Here is a 23,006-nt window from a genome sequence, read left to right as displayed (position 1 = left end):
GTCAAGGTTCTACAATGACAACAGTTTGAATTGAAACATCTACTCGTGATACACACCAGGCCATGTTGGGCCCGCGATTATTGATCTGAAATGCCATTGAAATTATTAAAAGCTCTACACGTACACTCCACTACATTGTCTTGGCTTTTAAAAATCGAACGTAGAAATCATATTACAAATGTTCATTTAAGTAACTTTGTGTTGTAAATGAACGAAAGGACAGTCTAGTTTTGTTGTCTGGTAGGTGCAGTTGGTCAGCCGGTATAATAGTCCGTGCATGATGAGCTAGCTTTCCTGCCTGCCACTGAGAGCGCGAAAGTTCGTTGAATGTCAACAAAACACAAATGCATCACGTCACATGACAGCAAGCTCATGAATATCTCGAAGGTGTGTACACAAATACTGTTGTTCGATTGGCTGCATCCCAAGACGAGCCCCCGCAATTCGGATCAGCTGACTGTGTAGTACGCACAATTACATGAATATGCTAATGAGTCACGCCATGTGCACAACAAACCTTTCTCCACTCGCCTCAAACCGGTTCTAAGCAGATCCTGTATGCAGGAAGCACTACGCTCGATCTCGAATCTGCATCATCAACGCGCGCTGCTATGCTACGAACCCCAGTGTTGTGATATCTGGATCTTGGGGTATAAAAGATGAGTGAATCTCGCAGATCGGTTAATTCAGAAGCTAGCAAGAACATGTTGGGGTACTACATCGAGAGATAACATAGGTTAACGGCTTTAACAGCCTAAACTTTTCTTGACTAAATTAACAACGAACAGTCATAAACATTTAACATCAAATTTGCCGTGTGGCTTATTTCTTTGTTCATTCGAAGGATTATATTTGTCTTCATTTTAATCGTGTTTTGGAGAGCTAGCTTTTGACAATCAAAATGATGCGACTTGCACGACTACCCTACTCCGTTGCCAGGAGGAGTAGCCAGAAATTGATCATGGGCCCAGCCCTCCCGCCGCAGGTGGCTGCCCCTACAGCCTCGGCCGCGGTCGTGGTCGAACACCGCCGACACCGTCATCAGATAGCGGAGACCATGAAACAACTTCTCAAGAATGATCGAATGTTCGACAAGATTTATCAGAAGCACGATGCCTTCGCCCAGCGTCATCTTGGACCACGCAAGGGTGATGCCGAAGAGATGCTCAGTGTTATCGGGGCGGATGTAAGTCGATTCTACCTCTATCACCGTTTACGTTTTTCATCTTTGTTTATGTGTTTTGTGTTCTTTCATAAACTCGACATGCTTATTCACTCCATCTCTTATCTAAAAAATTTACAGGTAGCAAATGTTATTGTATTGTAATTTGTATAGACTGCACTGCACTGCAGCGGTTGAGATTTGCTCTGTTGACATTCGTTTATTGCGCCAAATTTTAAGCAGGAGAAACTCTTTTTTATTTAGCTGCACTTGAAAGTCTTCACTCTGACTCTGAGCCCATTTTCTGCAGACAAAACGCTGGCCTAACTTGTTACTAGTGGAAAGTGAATGATCTTGATTTACTGTTGACAATTTTTTGTTTGCGATTATTAAACGGTAGCGTTGATAATTAATGCAGAGAAGAGAAACAAAAAATCGTTAGTTTAAAACTTGACAATTGGACTTCCCTTGCTCATACTAGATAAAAACATACGAACTTGTTTTGTCTGGTCATTAAACTTCCCACGGTTTACGGCGGTCCTAGCATTCGCCCATTGACTAGCGCAGGTTGGTGTTTTCATTATCAGCTGCTTGTTATGTTTTCTATTGCTTGCTGATTGGCTAGAACCGGATCCTTGGTTCCTGTGAATATGCCTTCCCCAGCGCTGATTGGTCGAATGCGTTAAGAGTTGCAACTGCAACGCCCCATTGTTCTCCATGAATGGGTTGATTTTGGTGTGTATATCGTGCAGCGTATTCTGTGTTTGTTATGGGTATGTGTGTGTGGATGGGGCGGGGACTTAAAAGTTCGTCGAACCAGAGAGTTGGAGGGAAATTCAAAACAAAGGTAGTTGCCCAAAACCGGCCAGGCGCGGATATTAACAACAAAGGTTAAAGCGGACGTTCCGATGACCTTTTTTGCTTACTGTCAATGTCACACTGTCCTTACAGTTGGTTCTTGTATGAAAGTTTTGGAGGGAAAAGGGTGAAGATCACAGCAAAGTCAACTGCTTGCTTTCACACAAGCCTAGAAAGTAAAGAACAATAACCAAGTCAAATTGTGCATTGTGAACTCTAAAGATGTCATTAAACCTTAAATTGGAGGGGAAAGGTTGAAGATCACAGCAAAGTCAACTGCTTGCTTCCACACAAGCCTAAAAATAAAGAACAACAATTGTGCATTGTAAACTCTGAAGATGTCATTAAACATTAAATTGCAAAGCTCCTATGTATTTACAAAATTGACAATTTAATAAGCCAAATATCCAAAGTTACATACATTTTCCCCATCTGTTTCAAAGATAATTGTTTACATGTATGCAGGAGCTATGTGTATATACATTTGTTTGCTATAGGAACTGAAAGAAGTTTGATTTTATCTATGAATAGTTTCTGCCAACTGCTAGGTCTATAATAATAAAATTTTATTTCTTATTTTTTGTTTCCAGAGTTTGGAGGAAATGCTTAATCTCACCGTGCCAGAATCCATCAAACTCCAGAGAGACTTGGACATTGGAACAGCACAATGTAAGCACCGGCAACACTTTTGAGTCTAGTTATATCCTATAGAATGACTTGATTATAAATATAACATGTTCCCATTTTTGCCTTGATGGACTTCATACAATCAGAGAGCAAATCTCAAAGATTTTAACTTAATTCAATAATTCTGAAGGATATTCATTAATTATAGTGAAGATAAAGAATGTAAACATTTTTCCATTTTTTTCTTCGGTGTGAACTTTAATGGTCTTGAAAGATCCTTCCCCCCTAACATAAAATGAAAACCGGTAGTGAATAGAAAATATGAAAACAAAGAACTTGATGTTAAAAAATGGGATGAGACTTGATTTCATGAAAATAACAATTACTTTTGATCTCTTGTTCCAGGCGAGACAGAGATGTTGGAGAAACTCAAGGAGGTGGCATGCAAGAACAAGATGTACCGCAGTTACATTGGTCTGGGCTACCACAGCTGCCACATTCCATTGACCATCGTCAGGAACATGCTAGAGAACCCTGGATGGTAAGAAACCCCCTATTTCACACCCCCCCCCCCCCAAAAAAAAAAAGACTTCTAATACAAATAATAATCAAGACATTGTGACAACTATTTCTTTGAGCTATGGCTTTTTTGGTAGTTTTTTTGTAGCAGCGAATTGACAGTCTGACACTCTCACATACATGCACCAGTATGTCAAATTCCAAGTTGTATTTTTCCTTGAAAGCATGAATTTGATACCACGTAATTCACTACATTTACTTGATAGTTGATATCATCTGCAAGAATGAAAACAAAATAGTTCTTCCTCTCATGCAATGTCCAATGATAGTATATCTTTACTTGGATATGACATATTGTGAAGCTCATCTATTGTTCTCTCTTGATTGTTGCAGGATTACCCAGTACACACCATACCAGGCAGAGCTGTCACAAGGCCGTCTGACTGGTCTCCTCAACTATCAGACCATGTGCGCCGACATGACCGGTCTGGACATTGCAAACGCATCCCTTCTGGACGAAGGCACCGCAGCTGCAGAGGCTATGGGCCTAGCAAAAAGGTACAAAAAAATATTGAGTTTGGCAGTTTGTTGTCTTTACTGGCATCATTTATCTTTAAGAAAAGCATTCATTTAATTAGAACACTATAGTGATAATGATTTGCCAATCACTGTTTAAAGAATAATAATTTGATAGAAACTTTTAATATTTTATTAATATCCAAATCCCTCTTATATCATCATGTCTATACAGGAACAGTTTTTCAATGTATTTATTATTTATTGAAAGACATTATTGAATACTTTGAAAAATAACCTTTCTTTCATGTTTCTATTTTTCAGGCACACCAAGAGATCAATATTCTATGTTGATGAAAAGTGTCATCCTCACACCATTGCTCTTGTAAAGACTCGTGCCGAGTAAGTTCAAATATATCTGTTTTCATCTCTTTTTGATATATATTTTTTGCACCATTTGTTGTTGCTGTTGCTGCTGTGTTTATACAAAAACAACTACTTTGTTTGGTCTAACTGTATACAGAATGAACTTTAAAAGCTATATTTTTTAACTTTAAATTCAGATTAAAGTCATCGTCTTTACTGGTATTTCCAAGAGTTTGGGTATGACTGTTCATAAATGTAAAATTGTTTCCTTCCCTCTGAATTCTGAAATACTACTCGTCATATTCACCATGTTTATTTTCTGTACCACCCCATTATTTGTTTTATCACGGAGATGGTGAAGGAACTAATGAGATATATTCTTTTATTTGAATTATTTTATTTCTGGCAGGGCACACCTAGTGAATAGTGCATGACAACCCGACTCGATTCAATGGCAATTTATTGTGTTTTTTTCGCAGTGTTACCCGCATTAATCTTCATTTCCTGAACGCTTTCTCTATGTAATCCTTCTCTATGCAATCTTTTGGTGTTCACGAGTGCTCATGAGTTTGATATTATTGTCTGTGGTTTCAAACATTCCATACACGTGTTTTCTTTATATTCCACCAATCAGGATACTAATTTGTCTTTTTCTTCTCTCTAATTTTTTCTGCATGATGTATCCAATGCATCTCTTACAGTTTTCACCAAACATGAGTTGCTGATGTATCCTACGGTGAGCTGCATCGATGGAGATCGAACCGCAGGGTCCGATGTCGCCGATTAATCCATTCATTTGGTCACATAGAGATTAATAGAGCTCTATGTGTAGCACCCCGAAACACCCCAAATCGTCCACGAGAGAGAACAATGTTGAACTGAACTTACTCTTGATTGAGTGGTGTGAATTGAACTGCTGACGAACAATTACGAACAAAGAACTGGAAGAACCATGTAGACGATCACCCAAACGATCACCAACTGTATGACGGAGGCTAACCAACTCAGTCTGAAGTCTGGAAAGGAAGAGTGAGAAGGGTTTAGAGGAAAGACAAAGAGGTGTCCGCGACCCATGGTACCAGTCCAATCGAGTGTTTGTTATAAGCCATACAATCTTGCGTCATGAAGGTAATTGAAGGGATACAGCGTAAGTTGTAGCCACTAACATGGTTAAGTGTCTGAGTGAATGTTGAGTGATCCCCCGATTAACATTCTTACTCCATTTGTGTTTCTTCACAGGGTGTACTAATACAACAAATCAAAACCCACCGGTCAACATGTCACTTATGAACTGTCCTTTCTTTTCTTCTTTCTTTATCTGTAGTCCAATCGATGTTGAAGTCAGGGTTATGCCCCACAGCGAGATGGACTTCAGTGGAGATGATATTGCTGGGGTGCTCTTCCAATATCCAAACACCGATGGGAGTGTCGACGATTTCACCAAGCTGGTCCAGAATGCTAAGAAACACAAGGTAAATATACTTTTAATCTCGATATTGGAAATAATTAGTTTTTTTCTTCAAATTTATAGTTAAATCAGACATGAACTCATTACATCAGTTTACGGATAGCAGTAAGGATCTTAGAACAGTCTCTTAACATTTCCTCGTCCTTGTCTTTCAGACCATAACAGCTTGTGCCACCGACCTGATGGCTCTTGTCCTTCTCACACCACCTGGTGAGTTTGGTGTTGACATCGCTCTAGGAAGCAGCCAGCGCTTTGGTACTGCCCCAGGCTATGGTGGACCACACGCCGCCTTCTTTGCTGTACGAGACTACCTCAAACGCCAGATGCCTGGACGCATTGTTGGTGTCACAAAGTGAGTGAAAAATTTCAGTTCTTCCGTTTTGAGGATAAAGGGAATAAAGATTTAGAATTGAAAGAGAGCTACACAAGATCTAGACGTTGGTTATGCAACTGGATTGGAATTTTTTAACTTTCAGAGCACCAACTGTTGGGAGAAAATTGGTAGCAGTCCTCAAAATAAAATCAGTGATTTAACTCTCGAACTGATCTCGCTTTTTCTTAAAACAGGGACTCTGCGGGAAATCCTGCCCTCAGGCTTTCACTCCAGACCAGGGAACAGCACATCAGGAGGGAGAAGGCAACAAGCAACATCTGCACATCTCAGGCTCTCCTCGCTAACCTGTCAGCCATGTATGCCGTCTATCATGGGCCTAAGGGACTGCACCACATCGCCAGGAGGATCCATATGGCTACGGTCATTCTTGCTCAGGGTATGTACCTTCTCTAGATCTTAACCCCTTGGCTTCTAAATTCTCTCATTCCCTTAGGCGTAATGCGGAGACAATCCAAATCCTAAAGGCAACGGGTTAAGAATCAAGACCATCACGATTCATTAAAATCTGAAAAGCTTTCCAAAAAGCCTCTCTGTCTTAATCAACGAGATTGATCAAAATTTCAAAAACCCTCTACATCAAGCATCTTCAACAATATGCTGTGCAAAGATCTTGAGTTAGATGTATTCTCCTTCAACTGCCCCTTTTATTTTGTTTTGGAAGGACAAGGGCATTTACAAATGTTTCATTATGGTTTCTTTCTGTGCAGGAATTAAGAACAGTGGACTGGAGCTGCAAAACAAGGATCAGTTCTTTGATACAATCAAGGTCCAGTGCAATGGCCACAGGGCTGACATCTTGCAGAGAGCTGAGGAGATGGAGATCAACTTTAGACACCATGACGATGGATGTGTAAGTACATTATGTATTCGTGAGGGCTACCTGGAAGTCTGGGTTTAAATGACCGACACTAATACAAAAAACGTTGAACTACGTTCCATGTTGCACGATTCGTCAAAACTATGTTGGCATGAAAATACGTCATTCTCATGTACATCACAAGACACTTGTGACAGGGAGCTTCTGTTGATCCCTGTTAGAGATTTAAAAGCACCTGTGTATACCAAATTGGCTATGAATTCTGACAACCTGTTGTAATTCATTTAAAGCACCATTCATTTATTGAACCACCCCCTTTGTTCTTCCATCTGTAGGTCGGTATCGCCCTCGATGAGACCGTAGAGGAGAAGGACCTCAACGACCTCCTATGGGTGATGGGCAGCAAACAAACGGCCGCGGAGATTGCCCAGGAGATCGCTCAGTCACCCCCTTCGACCGGTGTCATAGATGGCCAGCTTGCCAGGAGGTCCGAGATCCTCTCCCATGAGGTCTTCAACAGGTCAGTAGTAAAATGAAGTCTTCCAGAAAACCTTGAATACCAAAGCTTCTGGAAGAAAGCCGTCTCCAGATGCCAAGCTTCCAGGTCTAACTTCAAGGGGGGGGGGGGGGGGATGTCCAAGCTATAATGAAGTCTTCCAGAAAAACTATCCATTTGCAGGAGATGTCTCTTCTGTTATATCCTAGCAAATATTTCCAATTTGAATCCAATGAGAATCTGTAGATATTCTTCAAGCCCTAATTTCTGAAATGAGAATTAAACAGAATGCATTTCATGCTCAGATATATTATGTAGTGATCAGTCAGAGGAAACAGACTCTTTGATGTATGTGTGATTTATTGTCCCTTGATATCATTTGGATTTTCAATATGCTAATTTGTTTTTCTGTTTGCTTCTTTACAGCTACCATGCAGAGACTGCCATTGTGCGCTACATGAAGATGCTTGAGAACAAGGACCTGTCCCTTGTCCATTCCATGATCCCTCTGGGCTCCTGTACCATGAAACTCAACAGCACGTCAGAACTTGCAGTAAGTTATCAGATGAAGCCCTCCTAATTTCCATTCTTCAGTAATGGTATACTGATCATTTGGCTTAGCTACTGCAATGCTTTTTTTTTTAATGCTTATGATTGATTTGTACTGTTTTGTTGGAAACATGAATAAATTGAAATTGAATTAAAATGCTTTGGGAAGTCGCTTTGTGATATCCGGCTATAATGAACAGACTATTTAGGACTTGCCTATGGGGCCTGCTGGCATGACCAGTCCCCAATATGATTCATTCTTGAAGTAGGTTATTTTTCATAATTGAACAATAAAGTATACATAACAAAATTGATTACTGGTATAGATATGATCCATTTTGATTTCACTTTGAGACATGAACTAATTGTACCCTGTACTTTCTTGTCCTGCAGCCTATCTCATGGCCAGAGTTCAACAGCCTACACCCCTTTGCTCCAGTGGAGCAAGCACAGGGCTACACGGAACTCTTCAACGAACTAGAGAAGGACCTGTGCGAGATCACCGGGTATGACAAGTTCTCTTTCCAGCCAAACAGTGGCGCTCAGGGCGAGTTTGCTGGCCTGATGTCGATCCGAGCCTACCAGCAGAGCATCGACCAGGGCCACAGGAATGTAAGTAGAAGTTACTCTTAAAGCCCCACTGTACTACTTGTAGCTACTTGCTCTATATAGAAAAACTTCCCCAATTGGTGCTTGTTGGTCCCCCATGATCCTCTTTGTTGAGTTGATGAGATAGCCACCTGTTAGTGACCTCGCTGGATGGTCTAATCCCTTCTGGCCGAACTAGTACAGCCGGCCTTTAAATGATTACTTTTTTTTCTGAACAGCAGTAACCAGATATTTCAGTAGATGATATGTAATCAGGAATTTCTATTTAACACAGTATGAATTTGTTCATGAAGCTGTGTATTAATGTTTGTTATTTCAATATTCCCTTTCCTTAGGTTTGTCTCATCCCCACTTCCGCCCATGGAACCAACCCTGCCAGTGCCCAGATGGCCGGCATGAGCGTCAAAGCCGTCAAGGTCACCAACTCTGGAAGCATCGACTTCGCCGACCTGGAGAAGAAGGTGAACAAGTACAAGGACAGGCTTGGTGCCATCATGGTAACGTACCCATCAACCAATGGCATCTTCGATGAAGGCATCAAGGAACTCTGCGACATGGTCCATCACTTTGGCGGCCAGGTCTACCTGGACGGTGCTAACATGAACGCCCAGGTGGGACTCTGCCGTCCAGGAGACTACGGCTCCGACGTTTCGCATCTCAACCTTCACAAGACCTTCTGCATCCCTCACGGAGGCGGAGGACCAGGCATGGGACCCATTGGAGTGTGAGTATTTTGTCCTGGGGGGCATTTCACAAAACTTGTCATCAGTGACAAATGACATTTTTTGTTATAAGCTACTGAAATCCTTGCTTCTGATTGGTTATCAGCAGATTTGTCACTGATTTTTGTAATTTGTCATTACAAAAAGGCTTTGTGGAACAGGCCCCTGTTCTTTCCGATTCTGTCCCACAAGACCTTATCCACTTCATCAGAATCCTTTTCAATTTCAATCTGAAATTAGTTCATCTGTTAAGATAAGATATCGTTTCTGGATTGTATGTATACACTTGGATTCCAGTTGTGGGGATAAGAAGAAATGACTTGTAAACTTTGTTAATTCTATAGACATATCTATGGTAAACTATTTGTGAAATAGATGAGTAACCATCAGTATATTAACTGCTTTTGTCTGTTTTCATGTTTGTTTTCTCATGCAGTAAGTCACACCTTGCTCCATTCTTGCCAACCCATGACGTGATCCCCGTCCCCGGCTCCAACCAAGCCTTTGGCTCTGTCAGCGCCGCCCCTTGGGGCTCCTCATCCATCCTTCCCATCTCCTATGCTTACATCAAGATGATGGGAGCCAGGGGATTGAGGAAGGCCTCCGAACTGGCCATCCTCAACGCCAACTACATGATGAAGAGGCTGGAGAATAACTACAGCATCCTCTACAAAGGCACCAATGGATTCGTCGCTCACGAGTTCATCCTCGACACCCGCGAGTTCAAGAAGGACGGCATCGAGGCTATTGACATCGCCAAGCGTCTCCAGGACTTTGGCTTCCACGCTCCCACGGTTTCATGGCCAGTCACAAACACGTTGATGGTTGAGCCAACGGAGAGCGAGGACAAGGCCGAGATGGATAGATACTGCGACGCACTCTTGCGTAAGTATTTGAAGCTTTGCTAAAGACTTAATTCTAGAGGGAACCATGCTTGCATAAACACTCATGTAGTATCTTCATCTTACAGTGGCAACATAAAAAATATGATCAATTTCTTCCTTGCTTATCTAAACTATCAATTTCTTTGGGTACACTAGGCCGTGTAAGTGCCATTTTTTGGAGGGAATATCTTTTGACAACCTATTTCAGCTTCTGAGCAACTATTTTTTTCAATTCATAATGGAACCAAATCTCTGTTGATCATGTTGACAATGTGATTCTAAATCTTTACTCTCCTCTTCTCTCACCCTCTTCCCAAACAGATATCCGCTCTGAAATCCAGGATATCCAAGATGGCCGCATCGCAGCCAAGGACAGCGCAATCAAGAATGCCCCACACACAGCTGCCACAGTCATGTCTGCAGACTGGGACAGAGCTTACACCAGGGAACAGGCTGTCTACCCTCTGGTGAGTTCCAGTCTAAATCTTGTTCTTCCAGAGTTTCCAGAGAAGATGGAAACACCACTTGCATATCATCATGACAAAGAATTTTCTGAAATTAGTTTGTCGATACGTTACAGCTAGTTAATTTAATCTGATGTACAATTAAAGCAATCTTGTTTTTTCCTTGATGGAACAGGGCGAGTATCAGTGGAAAGTGAAATGCATGTACTTGATGATAATTGTGTGCCACTCTGTATGCCAGCATTTAAATGATATAGAACCAATTCAGCCAAAAGTGCATTCTATTATTATGAGCCAACGCAATATGATAACCAAGAGAATCAGAAACATTTCTTGATATCATCAGTAAAGCAAATCAAGTTATAATACTTCTATAAAGTAAGTTTCTTGAACTAACTTGCTCTTTCATTTTGCCTTCTTTGTCCGAACAGTCGTTCGTCCGACCAGACACCAAGTTCTGGCCGTCTGTCGGCAGGGTGGATGATGTCTTCGGAGATCAGAACCTCAAATGCAGCTGCCCGCCGGTGGAGACCTACTGCTCCGACTCAGATGCAGAGCCTATCTACCAGCAAGACCAGCAGGCGTAAAGAATACCAGAGCCAGACTCTGAAGGAATTGAACAAAAAAAACATGTTTTAATTGGACAAAAGACGGAAAGAATGGAGTAAATTTAGCTGCCAACCAAAGAAAGAAAGAAGCAACCACAACTCATGGTGGAATTATTCAAAGAAGCAACGTCGGAGTGTGATCTGGCACTCCAAAAATAAAAGCTGGAATGGACAGAGATCCAGCATTGCTAACAGTATCTGAAATGTGACTTCCAGAATTGATAAGACAATTCATCATGGAGTAAACAGTATCAGGACACTGAAATAAGTCCTATGACTGTATATAAGTTGATACAAGCAAGAGCAGATGCGACGATTTACTTATGCTCAGCAATTATAGAGACGACGTGCATGTATTCTGCTGGCTAAAGGTGGATCATCATTATATTTGCCATCTTAAATATGACTTGATGTATGTTTTAAAGCTTCTACAAGTGCCTATATAACTACAAGCGAACTAATAAGCGGTAGTTGTGATGTTAAAAGAGTTTTTAAAGATTTACAAAGAAATCTGAAAATGGATAGGATTCAAAGTATCAATCAGCTCAGTAATATTTCTTTTAAACGTGCAATGTTTGAGAAGCACTCGATACGAAGTGCTTCTAGTGAATACCGGACTCAGAACACTATGATGCGGTGTTTGCTATAAAATACTTAGCATTATATTTTGTCTTTTCTGTTCCATTCATCTTACAATTGATGAAAGCAACATTTATGAAAGTATTCATCAAATAATCTTAACTCTGGATGAAAAGAACTTTGAATTGAGTCTATTTTCGTCTTTCTTTATTTTATGTTTCTCTTGTGTAAGCCACAGTTCATAGGATTTTGTTATATTAAGATGTAAACATTCCAAGAGAAGAACTGAAAAAATAAATGTTTTATTATTCTCTTATACAAATTAGTTTTACTGGCCTTGTTTTAAAGGTACAGTCTACTTTATTATGTATATACATGTTCTCTTCTTAATGTAGTTTTAAATCCCGTTTTCAGTGTGTGAAAATGGTCGATTACATGTGAGTCGACAAGAAGTATTTATAAAGTTTTGCTCAGTGCATTCATTATTTTAATCGCATTCAGGTTAGCACTGGTGGAGCATATTGTAAAAAACATAACTTGGTATATCATTTCTATTTGTAAGGTGTTCAACAAAGTAGAGACAAAAAATCATTATGATTTGTTGAACAGGAAATGGGGGATATTATTTTTGTATTTTTTATATGAATGCTCCTGTAATAATTTATTTATTCATAATGTACAACATAAGGACAACTCTTGGTATACGTGTTTGTGTGACCAAGAATAATATGTCGTTTATTCTTTCTCTTCACTTTGGAAATGTTTGATTACATGTGTGCTTTAAATTTGTTTTCTTTAGGTTTTATGTTCAACCCCCCCCCCCCACATACTATATTAGTATGAATGCCAAGTAAGAATTATCAAACAACGATATATGTGTATAATTTATAAATGTAAAAATGTTACATCAATGCCTTCTGTCATTTGTACAGAGATTCGATCAGAAGGCAAATTGAGGTCGTTTTTTTTCTCGACAATGTACTATGTGAATATTATTACTTATCTGTTATTTAAGAAAAGAAGAAAAGTGAAGAAAAAATACATAAAAGATAATTCATAAAATAATGATTCATAAGTTGTTTATACAAATGTTTCAACAATATTTGTTTGCTTGTGTGTGTGTGTGTGTTCGTTTTTAGAAGAATGTGACGAATTAAATCTTGATTTTAGGGAGTTGGAAATTGAGAAGTTTGTGATATCATAGAATTGAGTGATAGGAAGGATTAATGCGCTTAGAAGCAACAGGAGAGGGAGAGAGAGAGAGAGAGAGAGAGAGAGAGAGACTCGGAGAGACTGGAAGAGAAACGTGGTTTTAGGGCTTAGAATTTTCACGAAAATTAAATTTTTAAGAGAAAGAAGAGGATTGAGAAAGAACTTGAGACATAAGGTAATGGAGATCGTGGTGGGATTGGATAAATTATGCTTGATAAAAAAATATGAAGGGAATGGAAATGCTGATCGAGGGTAGCTGGTTATGGAAGAATAGAAGCGCGATTGGAGCGAATTGGAGTATGAATTTGGAAAAGATATTGGCTGACCGAAGGTGTTATTGAAGAAGAGTAAAAGATGAGAAAGTGGGTGAAGTGCGTTTGGGGTTCGGAAAGGGTAATACGAAATAAAATTTGTGACCAAGAAAGTGGCAAATTCGAATTTTAAATCTAATTGACATATTTCGCTCTGAGCGATTAGTTTTTTTAATAAAGAGTTTGTCCTAAATACAGAGTTTTCCGTCACCTACAAAGCAATGACAAAGCCAATGACAATACAGTACACACACGTAATCCAACTTTAGGTAGCCCCTCGAACTTTACAGTTTATGGCTTGGAGTTGGAAAAAATATTATTATTGTATTTATCATTGTTACTATTATATACATTATATATGTATATATATATTTTTTTATAAATAATTTACATCGGAGGGGAACCTTGATTAAAGGGGGGGGGGGGGGACGTTCTCATAAAGAGTTGGGGCGGGGACTGGGATCATTGGTGAGGATGTTTTGATAGCAAGGTGTTTAAGTGGAGATGCAAATTGAAATTGGACAGAGAAAGTGAGCAAAAGAATGGGTCAAAATATGCGGGCTATAAACTTCAGTGTGTTTCTTGTTTAGTTTCACCGTTTTCATTCTTCTTCCTCTCGAATCATGGACACCCGACCCCCCCCCCCCCCCCCTCTTTCTATGTTTCTGCCTTCACTCTCAGTACTTTTTTTTCTTTTGTTGGAGAGGCCTGAGAGAATTTATGACCTGCGGAGAGAGATGGGAAGAAATTTCAAGTTCAAGTTCAATTTATTTCTCCACAAATGCAAAACAGGGATATACATGAAATAAAATACATACATATAATACAATAATAGAACATGTACATTTTATATAAAAACGACTCCAGTTGGAGCAATGTATGTTTTAATAAGAAAAAAAATAGCAAATGTGGAAGGGGTAGTCAAAAATAAAAAATGATTTGTCGTGGACTACCCCCAATAAAACAAAAAGATTATACAATTAAAACTTAAAAGTAAATATAAGGTAAAATGGTGAGGTGGTATATCAATAACGAGAAAGAAGAGGGAGAAAAATAAGGAAAGAAGGAGAAAGGTGGAAGAGAAAGGGAGATGGATAGATCAGGGACTGAGGTGAGACACTGGGTAGATGAAGCAGGACCTCCCTGGATGTAGAGAGAGCGGATAGGAGAGAGGGTGTGAGAAGGGAATCAGGAGAGAGGGAGAGAGAGAACGTGAGAGAAAGAGAGAGAGAGAGAGAGAGAGAGAGAGAGAGAGAGAGAGGGATAGATCAGGGACTGAGGTAAGACCCTGGATAGATGTAGCAGGACATCTCTTGATGTAGAGAGAGCGGATAGGAGAGAGGGGTGAGAAGGGGAGGGGGGTGAGAGAGAGAGAGAGAGAGAGAGAGAGAGAGAGAGAGAGAGAGAGAGAGAGAGAGAGAGAAAGGGAGATGGATAGATCAGGGACTGAGGTGAGACCCTGGGTAGATGTAGAGAGAGCGGATAGAAGAGAGGGGCGGGTGAGAAGGGAATAGGGGAGAGAGAGAGAGAGAGAGAGGGGGTAAGAGAGAGAGAGAGAGAGATGGAGAGAGGAAGTGATGGAGTTATAGAATGGAATATAGAGAGAGATGGAAGGAAGGAGTGAGATAGAGAGAGAGAGAGAGGGGGGAAGAGAGAGAAAGAGAAAGAGAAAGAGAGAGAGAAAGGGAAGGAGGGGTGGGGGGGGGGTAAGAGAGAGAAAGATAGAGGGAGTAGGAGAGAAAGAGAGAGAGAAGGTGATGGGGGGAGAAAAAAAGAGAGGGAGAGAGAGAGAGAGAGAAAGAAAAAAAAAAGAGAGACATAGAGTACGAGTTTGTTTTAAAACATACAATGTCAAGACGAATTTGTTATCAGTTTTCAATAAGCCATAATTCTGGACAAGATCCAACATTATAAGTGAACTTCTGCACATGGTACATAATTTGAAATTTACTTAAGAAATAACACAAATCCTTCTTAATTGCAATTTAATCGTTGCATTGTGTCTAGACTTTAATCAATTCAGCTATAACAGAGCTATAAGAAAACTGCTGACAAAAAGTAAACACACATGCTACTCAAAGTGAGTTTACTTTTGATATCAAATCGTATATGACCTATTATATTATCAATTTTTGACAGTCTCCAAGAGCCGCGCGTGATTATTATGTTGACATGAGTCCAACAAAAGTACCAAAAATAAACTAATTGACAAATATTGTTATCCTGAAAGTCAATATGCGATGTATGGGATTTCATAATTATATAGCATCATTTATTTGCTGTAATAGGCCTATCGTTTGATAAATATATTTGTAGGCTGTTTGACCAGTGCCGACAGAAAAACAAAACAAATTCTGTCATTGCTCATTGATATCTTCGGGTCATCAAACTACTTGTCAGAATCTTTTGTTACAAACTCCTAAAAAGTGACTAAATGATTTTATACTAATTGTATTACCCCCCCCCCCCCCCCCCCCCTGCTCTCCCTATCTCTCTTTCTTTCTCTTTCATTTTTCTCTCTCTCTTTGTATTACTTTCCCTTTCTTTCTCTCTTTTTTTTCTCTCTCTCTCTCTCTCTCTCTCTCTCTCTCTTCGTCAATCCCCCAATTGAAATGGGGGGGGGGGGGGATGGACATACAAACATCATAACACATAAATATAAAAAACACGAAAATATTTTACATGGACTTTTCTATTTAAAAAAATGAAACTGTGAAGATCGAGGGAACACCCGCTGCAGATCAACCAAAAAAGTTTACCGATTCTTCCTCGGGGTCACAGTGCTACTTAAAACACGCAAAATGACACAAACACTACAGATAACAGCATAAAAAAAACAGAACTTTGACAGAACTGAAGGGGCTCGGAGGGGGTGTGTGTTTGACTAACGCATTGTGTTCATATCGCGGAGACACAATCATAATCTAGATCACCGATTCAACTTTAATCGAGTGATAAGCGAGAAAAAATAACTGATGTTTGGTATAAACCGAGCCCTTTTCAGAGCTCATTTCTCCTATGATAGGCCCTTCTTCCAAAGTGACAACAAGAAAATGATAAAACTCTTTTCTATCTTTACATGTAGGCCTACTCACATTCTCTTCAAAGTACTGCGGGATCGTTAGAACAATATCTCTGTCTGGAACACTGAGACTACTTGCTATTGGGTCACGTTCACGGTCACGTGCGGCTACTAGTTTTAGAAGTCACGTTCCAGCCCGCGCCCTCTGCAAGCTGGAGCTGCAACGACGATGTTTGCATTTTAATAACGTGCACTGAACATTGAAGTATGTGAGCGTAGACCTTGCAAAGGAAGGCTAGAGAAAGAATCAAATATTATTATTGTTCTTGAAACAAATATTGTTATTAAAAAATAATGTTTGGTTAGGAATACAAAAAGGTCTCCGTGTTGATTACGAAAACTGAACAATTTCTGCTGGTATGGATATAGCTATAGGCCCCAGGACCGGTCGGTATGGGGGCAGATATGATTTCTTAACTTTTTAGAGGTCTTTCAAGTACTTACAGTATCTAATTATGATCACTGAAATATTGTCAAGCCTATTAAACGAAAGTCGCAATCACTGACTTCAACACCGTCCAATTTCACTAGGGTCTCGATTCACAGACTATCTAGGAAAATGCTTGGCGAGCGTAAGAGGGTGTTTAGGGGGTGTGTCGGGGGCACGGTCACCGCTCTCTGCTGCACTGTTATTGTTTACATTGCCTCGTCAGATTCGTAAGGGTTTTTCTTCGAGCAGCGGTCACGTAATGCCTCCTTGGTCAAATAGATGTTCGAATCTTGTGATCCGAGTTCTGTGTTCGTTTGTATGTAAATCGTGATCAGATCAAAACAACTCAATTATGTGCCCGTATGATCTTTTTTCGAGGAAATACAGGCAAATAAAACGAACATGATTTCTATGGATATAGATTTAATAGAAATTGCCTTCGAATGGAATTTTCGACAGTCTGCGATTTGTTTTTCATACATCATTAGGCTCGAACGTGCCTGGATTTCAGTTTGATGAAAATAACAAGGTTTCATAATTATGTGAGGAAAAAGAAAAAGGGGGAAATATTTTGAATCACAAATAAACAGATCGAGGAAGAAATAGCCTATAGAGGTTGGAATAACAGACATAGAGACAGTAATAAATAGATGGATTGAGGGAGAGAGAGAGAGAGAGAGAGGCATATACTATAGAGAGAAAGAGATATATAGACTGATAGAGAGAGAGAGAGAGGGGAGGGAGAGAGAGAGAGAGAGAGAGAGAGAGGCATATACTATAGAGAGAAAGAGATATATAGACTGATAGAGAGAGAGAGGGGGAGGGAGAGAGAGAGAGAGAGAGAGAGATAGGGAGAGAGAGAGAGAGAGAGAGGCATATACTATAGAGAAAGAGATATATAGACTGATAGAGAGAGAGAGAGAGGGGGAGGGAGAGAGAGAGAGAGAGATATAGAGAGAGAGAGAGAGATAGGGAGAGAGAGAGAGAGAGAGAGGCATATACTATAGAGAAAGAGATATATAGACTGATAGAGAGAGAGAGGGGGAGGGAGAGAGAGAGAGAGAGAGAGATAGAGAGAGAGAGAGAGAGAGAGAGAGAGAGAGATAGGGAGAGAGAGAGAGTGAGAGAGGCATATACTATAGAGAAAGAGATATATAGACTGATAGAGAGAGAGAGGGGGGAGGAGAGAGAGAGAGAGAGAGAGAGAGAGGCATATACTATAGAGAAAGAGATATAGACTGATAGAGAGAAAGAGAGAGAGGGGGAGGGAGAGAGAGAGAGAGAGAGAGAGAGAGAGAGAGAGAGGCATATAGAGAAAGAGATATATAGACTGATAGAGAGAGAGAGGGAGGGGGAAGGAGAGAGAGAGAGAGAGAGAGAGAGGCATATACTATAGAGAAAGAGATATTATAGACTGATAGAGAGAGAGGGGGGGGGGGAGGGAGAGAGAGAGAGAGAGAGAGAGAGACAGAGAGATAGAGAGAGAGAGAGAGATAGAGAGAGAGAGGCATATAGTTATAGAGAAAGAGATATATAGACTGATAGAGAGAGGAGAGAGAGAGGGGGAGGGAGAGAGAGAGATAGAGAGAGAGAGAGAGAGGAGGAGAGAGAGAGAGAGAGAGAGAGAGAGAGAGGAGGGAGAAATGAGCAAGGGGTTGGTCTTTAAAGGGGCAGATGGAAGGAAAGAGAGATCTTGTAGGAGTCAATGATATTCTTATTGGCATGTAAATTATAAATGTACATGGATTTGAAAGAACATGAGTATAGTCCTACAAATTATGTTTTTGAACCAACATTATTTGTATCACTGGAGACAATCCAATCATTTTATGACATCATGGTAAGAGCATTTTATTTTGTTTTCTGTCCTAGTTTCTTCATAATCACTGGCTGTGTCACAGTTACAATTCCAGCGTGAGAAACACAACAAGACAACGGGAAAATAAAATAATCCACCGGAATTGTTGCTATCCACATTACAAGATGTGTGTTTGATAACGATCGACGAACAAAAAATAGATGTGCATTTAAAGTTCGGTCGTCTGAATCCTCCTAGATTCTCGCAGTTAAGTTCACGATCGGGAACCAGTTTAAACTGGTTTGGAAACGGCCTCTCCGCCTGGTCTCACTCATTCAGACCTCGTACTGCAACACAACAATGAACTGTCTTTACGTTCGAAAGCAGCACGTATTTCAATAGTTTGACGCATGTTTTTCTCCCTATAAACTCTGGCTACGAGCCATTACATTCACCTGCTATGCATAATGACACCTCTATGGATATATAATTAACTTTGCATTTGCCTACATTAATTGATGCTACGTCGGGCAAGCCTCTGGCAAGTTATTTAGTTAGAGAAAATTTGTTTAAAATACGTAAACATCAAGATCATAGTAAATTAAGAGTGGTTATACTTGGAGTAATGTTTATTTCCAGTACAATTCTTCTTTCAGCGATTTCGAGCAATGTTTTTTTTTTATAATTCAGTTCGGATTATGGTAATTTCCACAGATAAGACAGGCTATGCGTAGGTCACTAATTCGATATCAAATAACGTCGGCGAGGAAAATAAATAAGGCAGCATATTATCATCATTGTATGCAGAACTATACACATTCCAGCTCTTTTTCAATACTGTTTGTAGTTGAATAAAAACGATGCTAAAGAAACTTTCATCAGCGATTGAAATGACAGACTACGACTACCGGACTAGTATTTTCCTGCTGGTTTGCATTTTTCCCTTTCAGCTGTGCCCCAGTTTTTAGTACACTTATGTATTCTATCTATACATCTATAAATACAATGATTCACTCTGCAACATCATCACAATGTTGATCTGTTTATATCCAGGGTTGCCTTACTATATTATCCATGGGGGCTTGCAGTGAAATCATGACCCCGGCTTTTATAGCGAATCCCTTCTTTCCTGCCCCCTTTTTATCTGAACATGGACCTACTACACATATATTACAGCCTCGACATTGGTTTTCTTTCCGTCTTTTTCTTTACGTTTATTGTTTATTGTTTTATTTATTTATTTTTTATTTATTATATTAATTTTCAGGAACACGATATCAAACGTGAAGACAATGGAAGCATACAAAAATGATAACAATAACAATAACAACAACCCTGAATGCATAAGGGCTCTCCTCAAAATAATGTTACCCCCCCCCCCCCCCCAGTTGTAGTGGTCATAGTAGTAGCGGTCAAAACCAAGTGATTTCACATGTTTAAGCCCGAGTAAAATGTATTCCTATACTTTTTCGTTCGAATTTTCCGAAAAGGTATGGTTTACAAATTTTTTCTCCAAAAAGGTATGATTTACACAAAAATTGGGAAAAAGTACCGGAATATCATGTCACTTCAGCAACATTTGTAAATCACTTGGATCGAATAAGAAATACCCCCCATCAGTATGCCAGTGTTCAGGAGCTCATGTCTTCTCACCCCTATATAAAAAAAACAGACACACTTTCCCATCCTCTCACAATATTTCCACGATATGCGCGTATCGCTATTATAAAAACCTCCATTGATAAATATAGGTGGCATGCGGAATGTTTAGGAAATTTAATTCCTGTTAACTTTCCTTTTCTTTGAATGGAATTTTATATGTGATTTAATTCAGGTTTTTATTATTATGTTCCAAACCCGAAACTTCAATAAAATCTTGGACTGTAGAAAATATCGAAACAAACATGAATTATTGTGGAGGCTCTCAAAGATTACACGAAAAAAATATTAAAAGTATACAATAAATTACGAAGTTCAGAGCCATTCCAGAGTATTCACCCATATTTGTTTTTATTTAAAAAAAAAAAATCTATAAACCGGCTTAAAAAACAAACATACATGAACAAGCCCGAAATATAAATAAATGATTCAGGGTTATATCTCTGTGTCAGCGGAGGGTGAATTGCATTGTTTACTTTGTGTATCATGAAATAGACCCAAATCCAGTTTAAACCAGTTGAGCTAAATGCGAGAGTGAGAACAAAACGTCGGGTCCATGTTAATACAGAGAGAGAGAGAGAGAGAGAGAGAGAGAGAGAGAGCAAAAATAAGGGGGGGGGGTGGGTAGAAACATGACTTTTCAAACTTCGTAAAATGAATTTGATTATAGAGCGCTTTTCAACATTTCTGCAAATATAAAAATTATACGATGAAAGAACTGTAAGATAAGCAGAATTTAAATATAGGCCTAACCCTAATCCTAAAAATAAAATTGTAATAAAATTCGGATAGTTTCATGACGTGTTTTGTTTTTTCTTCGCAACATGTTGAAAACTTGAAATCCACGATGTACTTTTATTGTATTATTTTGTATTTTCCTTATTGCAATCATCATAAAAAGCAATGTAAACACTTATCCTGAGCAGGAGCGTTTTATCTTTTCCTTGCCTTTCTGATTTGCTTTTTGTTAAAAAAACTGAACAGAAAATATATAAAATATATTTTATGTTATTTTACTTCTCAGCTGCAGTCATGGGAATTGGCCAATTAAATTCTGTATTTTTTCAAACATCCAAGAAGTTTTTCCAAATAAGGGCTTCGCCTAAACTAAACCAATCATTATTTTTAGACAACCTTTTTTGGGGTCAGAAATAAAACTGGTAGGGCCTACATTTTTGGTTGAGTTTATTCCCCTTTAGGAATAGCTGTTTATGTGATCATTCGGAAGGAAATGGTTGAATTAAAAAGACAGCAGGTTTGCCCCATTTAAAAAAGATAAACTCCGCCGCTGTATATCCGGAGTGCCCGAAATTTGTTAAAGGTTTGGTGGGTTAATTCCCCGTGAATATTTTCAAACAATATGATTTGGGGGAAGTGGTTGAGAAACTGAGTCATTATAGGGCCAACCTCTTTGCCATAAGTAATCAAAACCACAGCTTTTAGCTATCATAACATAAAACAATCTGCACACGATTGTTCGGAGCTGAGCATCATAATATTGTTCAACGGAAACTAGTTTTATGGGAGGCCTTGATCTCGAGATATACTATAATTATCGATCGACCGGTCACGTGTTATTGAACCATGCTGTTAATGTTTGAATGCACAAACTACATTGTCAGTCGTAGCATGACAGTCTTGATATAGAGGGCCTGAGCAAGGAGACAATATCGAGACCGCATTCCTCAGGGGCGGCGAGTTCTTTTCATGACAGGGGGAGGGGGGGGGGGGGCAAAATGAGAGGGAAAACATGCACTCCGTTGGTATCACGGTGATACCAACGGAGTGCAGATTTTCTACAATATTTACTTGTATATTTTGAAGGGTATTATGCAAGGGAGAGTAGCGACCGAGCAAGAAGATTTTGCATTTTTATTAGTCCAAACGCTGCACTCTTGGGCCCTCCAGAGCCTAAAAGACAGTGTGTTGCAGTCTTTAGTCAGTGTTTGCTATACATTTTTGTTGTCGCACTTTTTCAATTTATCCGGGGGTGAGGGGCGATTCCGCTCTAAAAAATGAGGGGGGGGGGGACGTGTCCCCCTGTCCCCTCGGGTACGCCGCCCCTGCATATATAGGCCCCGTCCCGTACTTTCGTGACACAGATAACTTAATCCAACTGACCCCTAAGGTTTTATTATCAGCCCACATCTTACAAGACATGTAATAAGGCGATGACTTGGTGATGCACAGTGAGCCTCCACGGGCTCCAATTGACCAGTCACGTAGGCTACATGATCTGACCTACTATGTCCATGCACGATGTGATGGTGATGCTCTTGGAGTTCCCTCGACCTTTCTAATAATAGTCCCTGACATTATGTGTGGCCAATCATTCAATAGAGATATAATAATATTACAGTCACTCGGCCTGTGCATGCATGAATGTTATGCTCTCAATTTTCTCATTGCTATTTACTTTTACTTTATGAATACTGTTGCCCATAAATTTAGGATATTTTTTTCTTCATATTTACCTCTTTTCATGAAGTGATTGATATCTTCTCAGAACTTCTATGGCTCGATTGACAAGTAGAATTCTAAGAAGATGTATTACATTATCTAACAAGAATAAAACATATTCTCACAATGGCTTCATGAAAATAGAGGTAAGAAAACAATTATTATTCCAACTTTATGGGCAAATGGATGCATGCAAATCATTAAAAAGTAAGATATCAAGATACATTAATGTACACTGACACTCAACTTGGTCTGTCACGTGTTATGTTCTTGATGCTTCCCGACTTGACCTAGTTTTGTTGTTGTTGTTGTTGATATCATTCAGCAGAGATAACTTGACCCAAACTGACCCCAAACTTGGCTTCTCACTTGTTATATCATCCTATATGTATATGGATGACGATGGATGACGACAA

The 23,006-nt window shown here is 39.6% G+C and overlaps 1 protein-coding gene across 2 annotated transcripts; it reads left to right on the top strand.

The window, feature by feature from the left end:
• The first annotated feature begins 645 nt into the window (after positions 1 to 645).
• Positions 646 to 12,700, top strand: LOC578453 (glycine dehydrogenase (decarboxylating), mitochondrial). Of its 2 annotated transcripts, XM_003724367.3 has the most exons (16): positions 646 to 1,186; positions 2,611 to 2,689; positions 3,053 to 3,188; positions 3,560 to 3,724; positions 4,007 to 4,084; positions 5,373 to 5,520; positions 5,672 to 5,868; positions 6,084 to 6,286; positions 6,618 to 6,760; positions 7,063 to 7,247; positions 7,650 to 7,776; positions 8,166 to 8,384; positions 8,717 to 9,105; positions 9,540 to 9,988; positions 10,309 to 10,454; positions 10,883 to 12,700. In XM_003724367.3, exons 1-16 carry the CDS (start codon positions 902 to 904, stop codon positions 11,036 to 11,038), a joined length of 3,105 nt encoding a protein of 1,034 aa, XP_003724415.1. In that variant the 5' UTR covers positions 646 to 901; the 3' UTR covers positions 11,039 to 12,700. The 2 variants fall into 2 exon arrangements, with proteins under 2 accessions (XP_003724415.1, XP_030852697.1); XM_030996837.1 differs by lacking the exon at positions 2,611 to 2,689 and having other exon boundaries at positions 1,078 to 1,186.
• Positions 12,701 to 23,006: the final 10,306 nt, after the last annotated feature.

The sequence above is a fragment of the Strongylocentrotus purpuratus genome, unplaced genomic scaffold (genome assembly GCF_000002235.5).
Source record: "Strongylocentrotus purpuratus isolate Spur 01 unplaced genomic scaffold, Spur_5.0 spur5_scaffold_3, whole genome shotgun sequence".
NCBI classification, from domain to species: domain Eukaryota; kingdom Metazoa; phylum Echinodermata; class Echinoidea; order Camarodonta; family Strongylocentrotidae; genus Strongylocentrotus; species Strongylocentrotus purpuratus.
The sequence above is the reverse complement of the archived record's forward strand: the minus strand, read 5'-3'. Positions and strand labels throughout refer to the sequence as shown.

Coding starts and splice junctions, on each gene's coding strand:
- LOC578453 (XM_003724367.3), top strand. CDS start 902: ATGATGCGACTTGCACGACTACCCTACTCCGTTGCCAGGAGGAGTAGC. Junction 7,248..7,649: donor TCCCATGAGGTCTTCAACAG/GTCAGTAGTAAA, acceptor GCTTCTTTACAG/CTACCATGCAGAGACTGCCA. Junction 7,777..8,165: donor ACAGCACGTCAGAACTTGCA/GTAAGTTATCAG, acceptor CTTGTCCTGCAG/CCTATCTCATGGCCAGAGTT.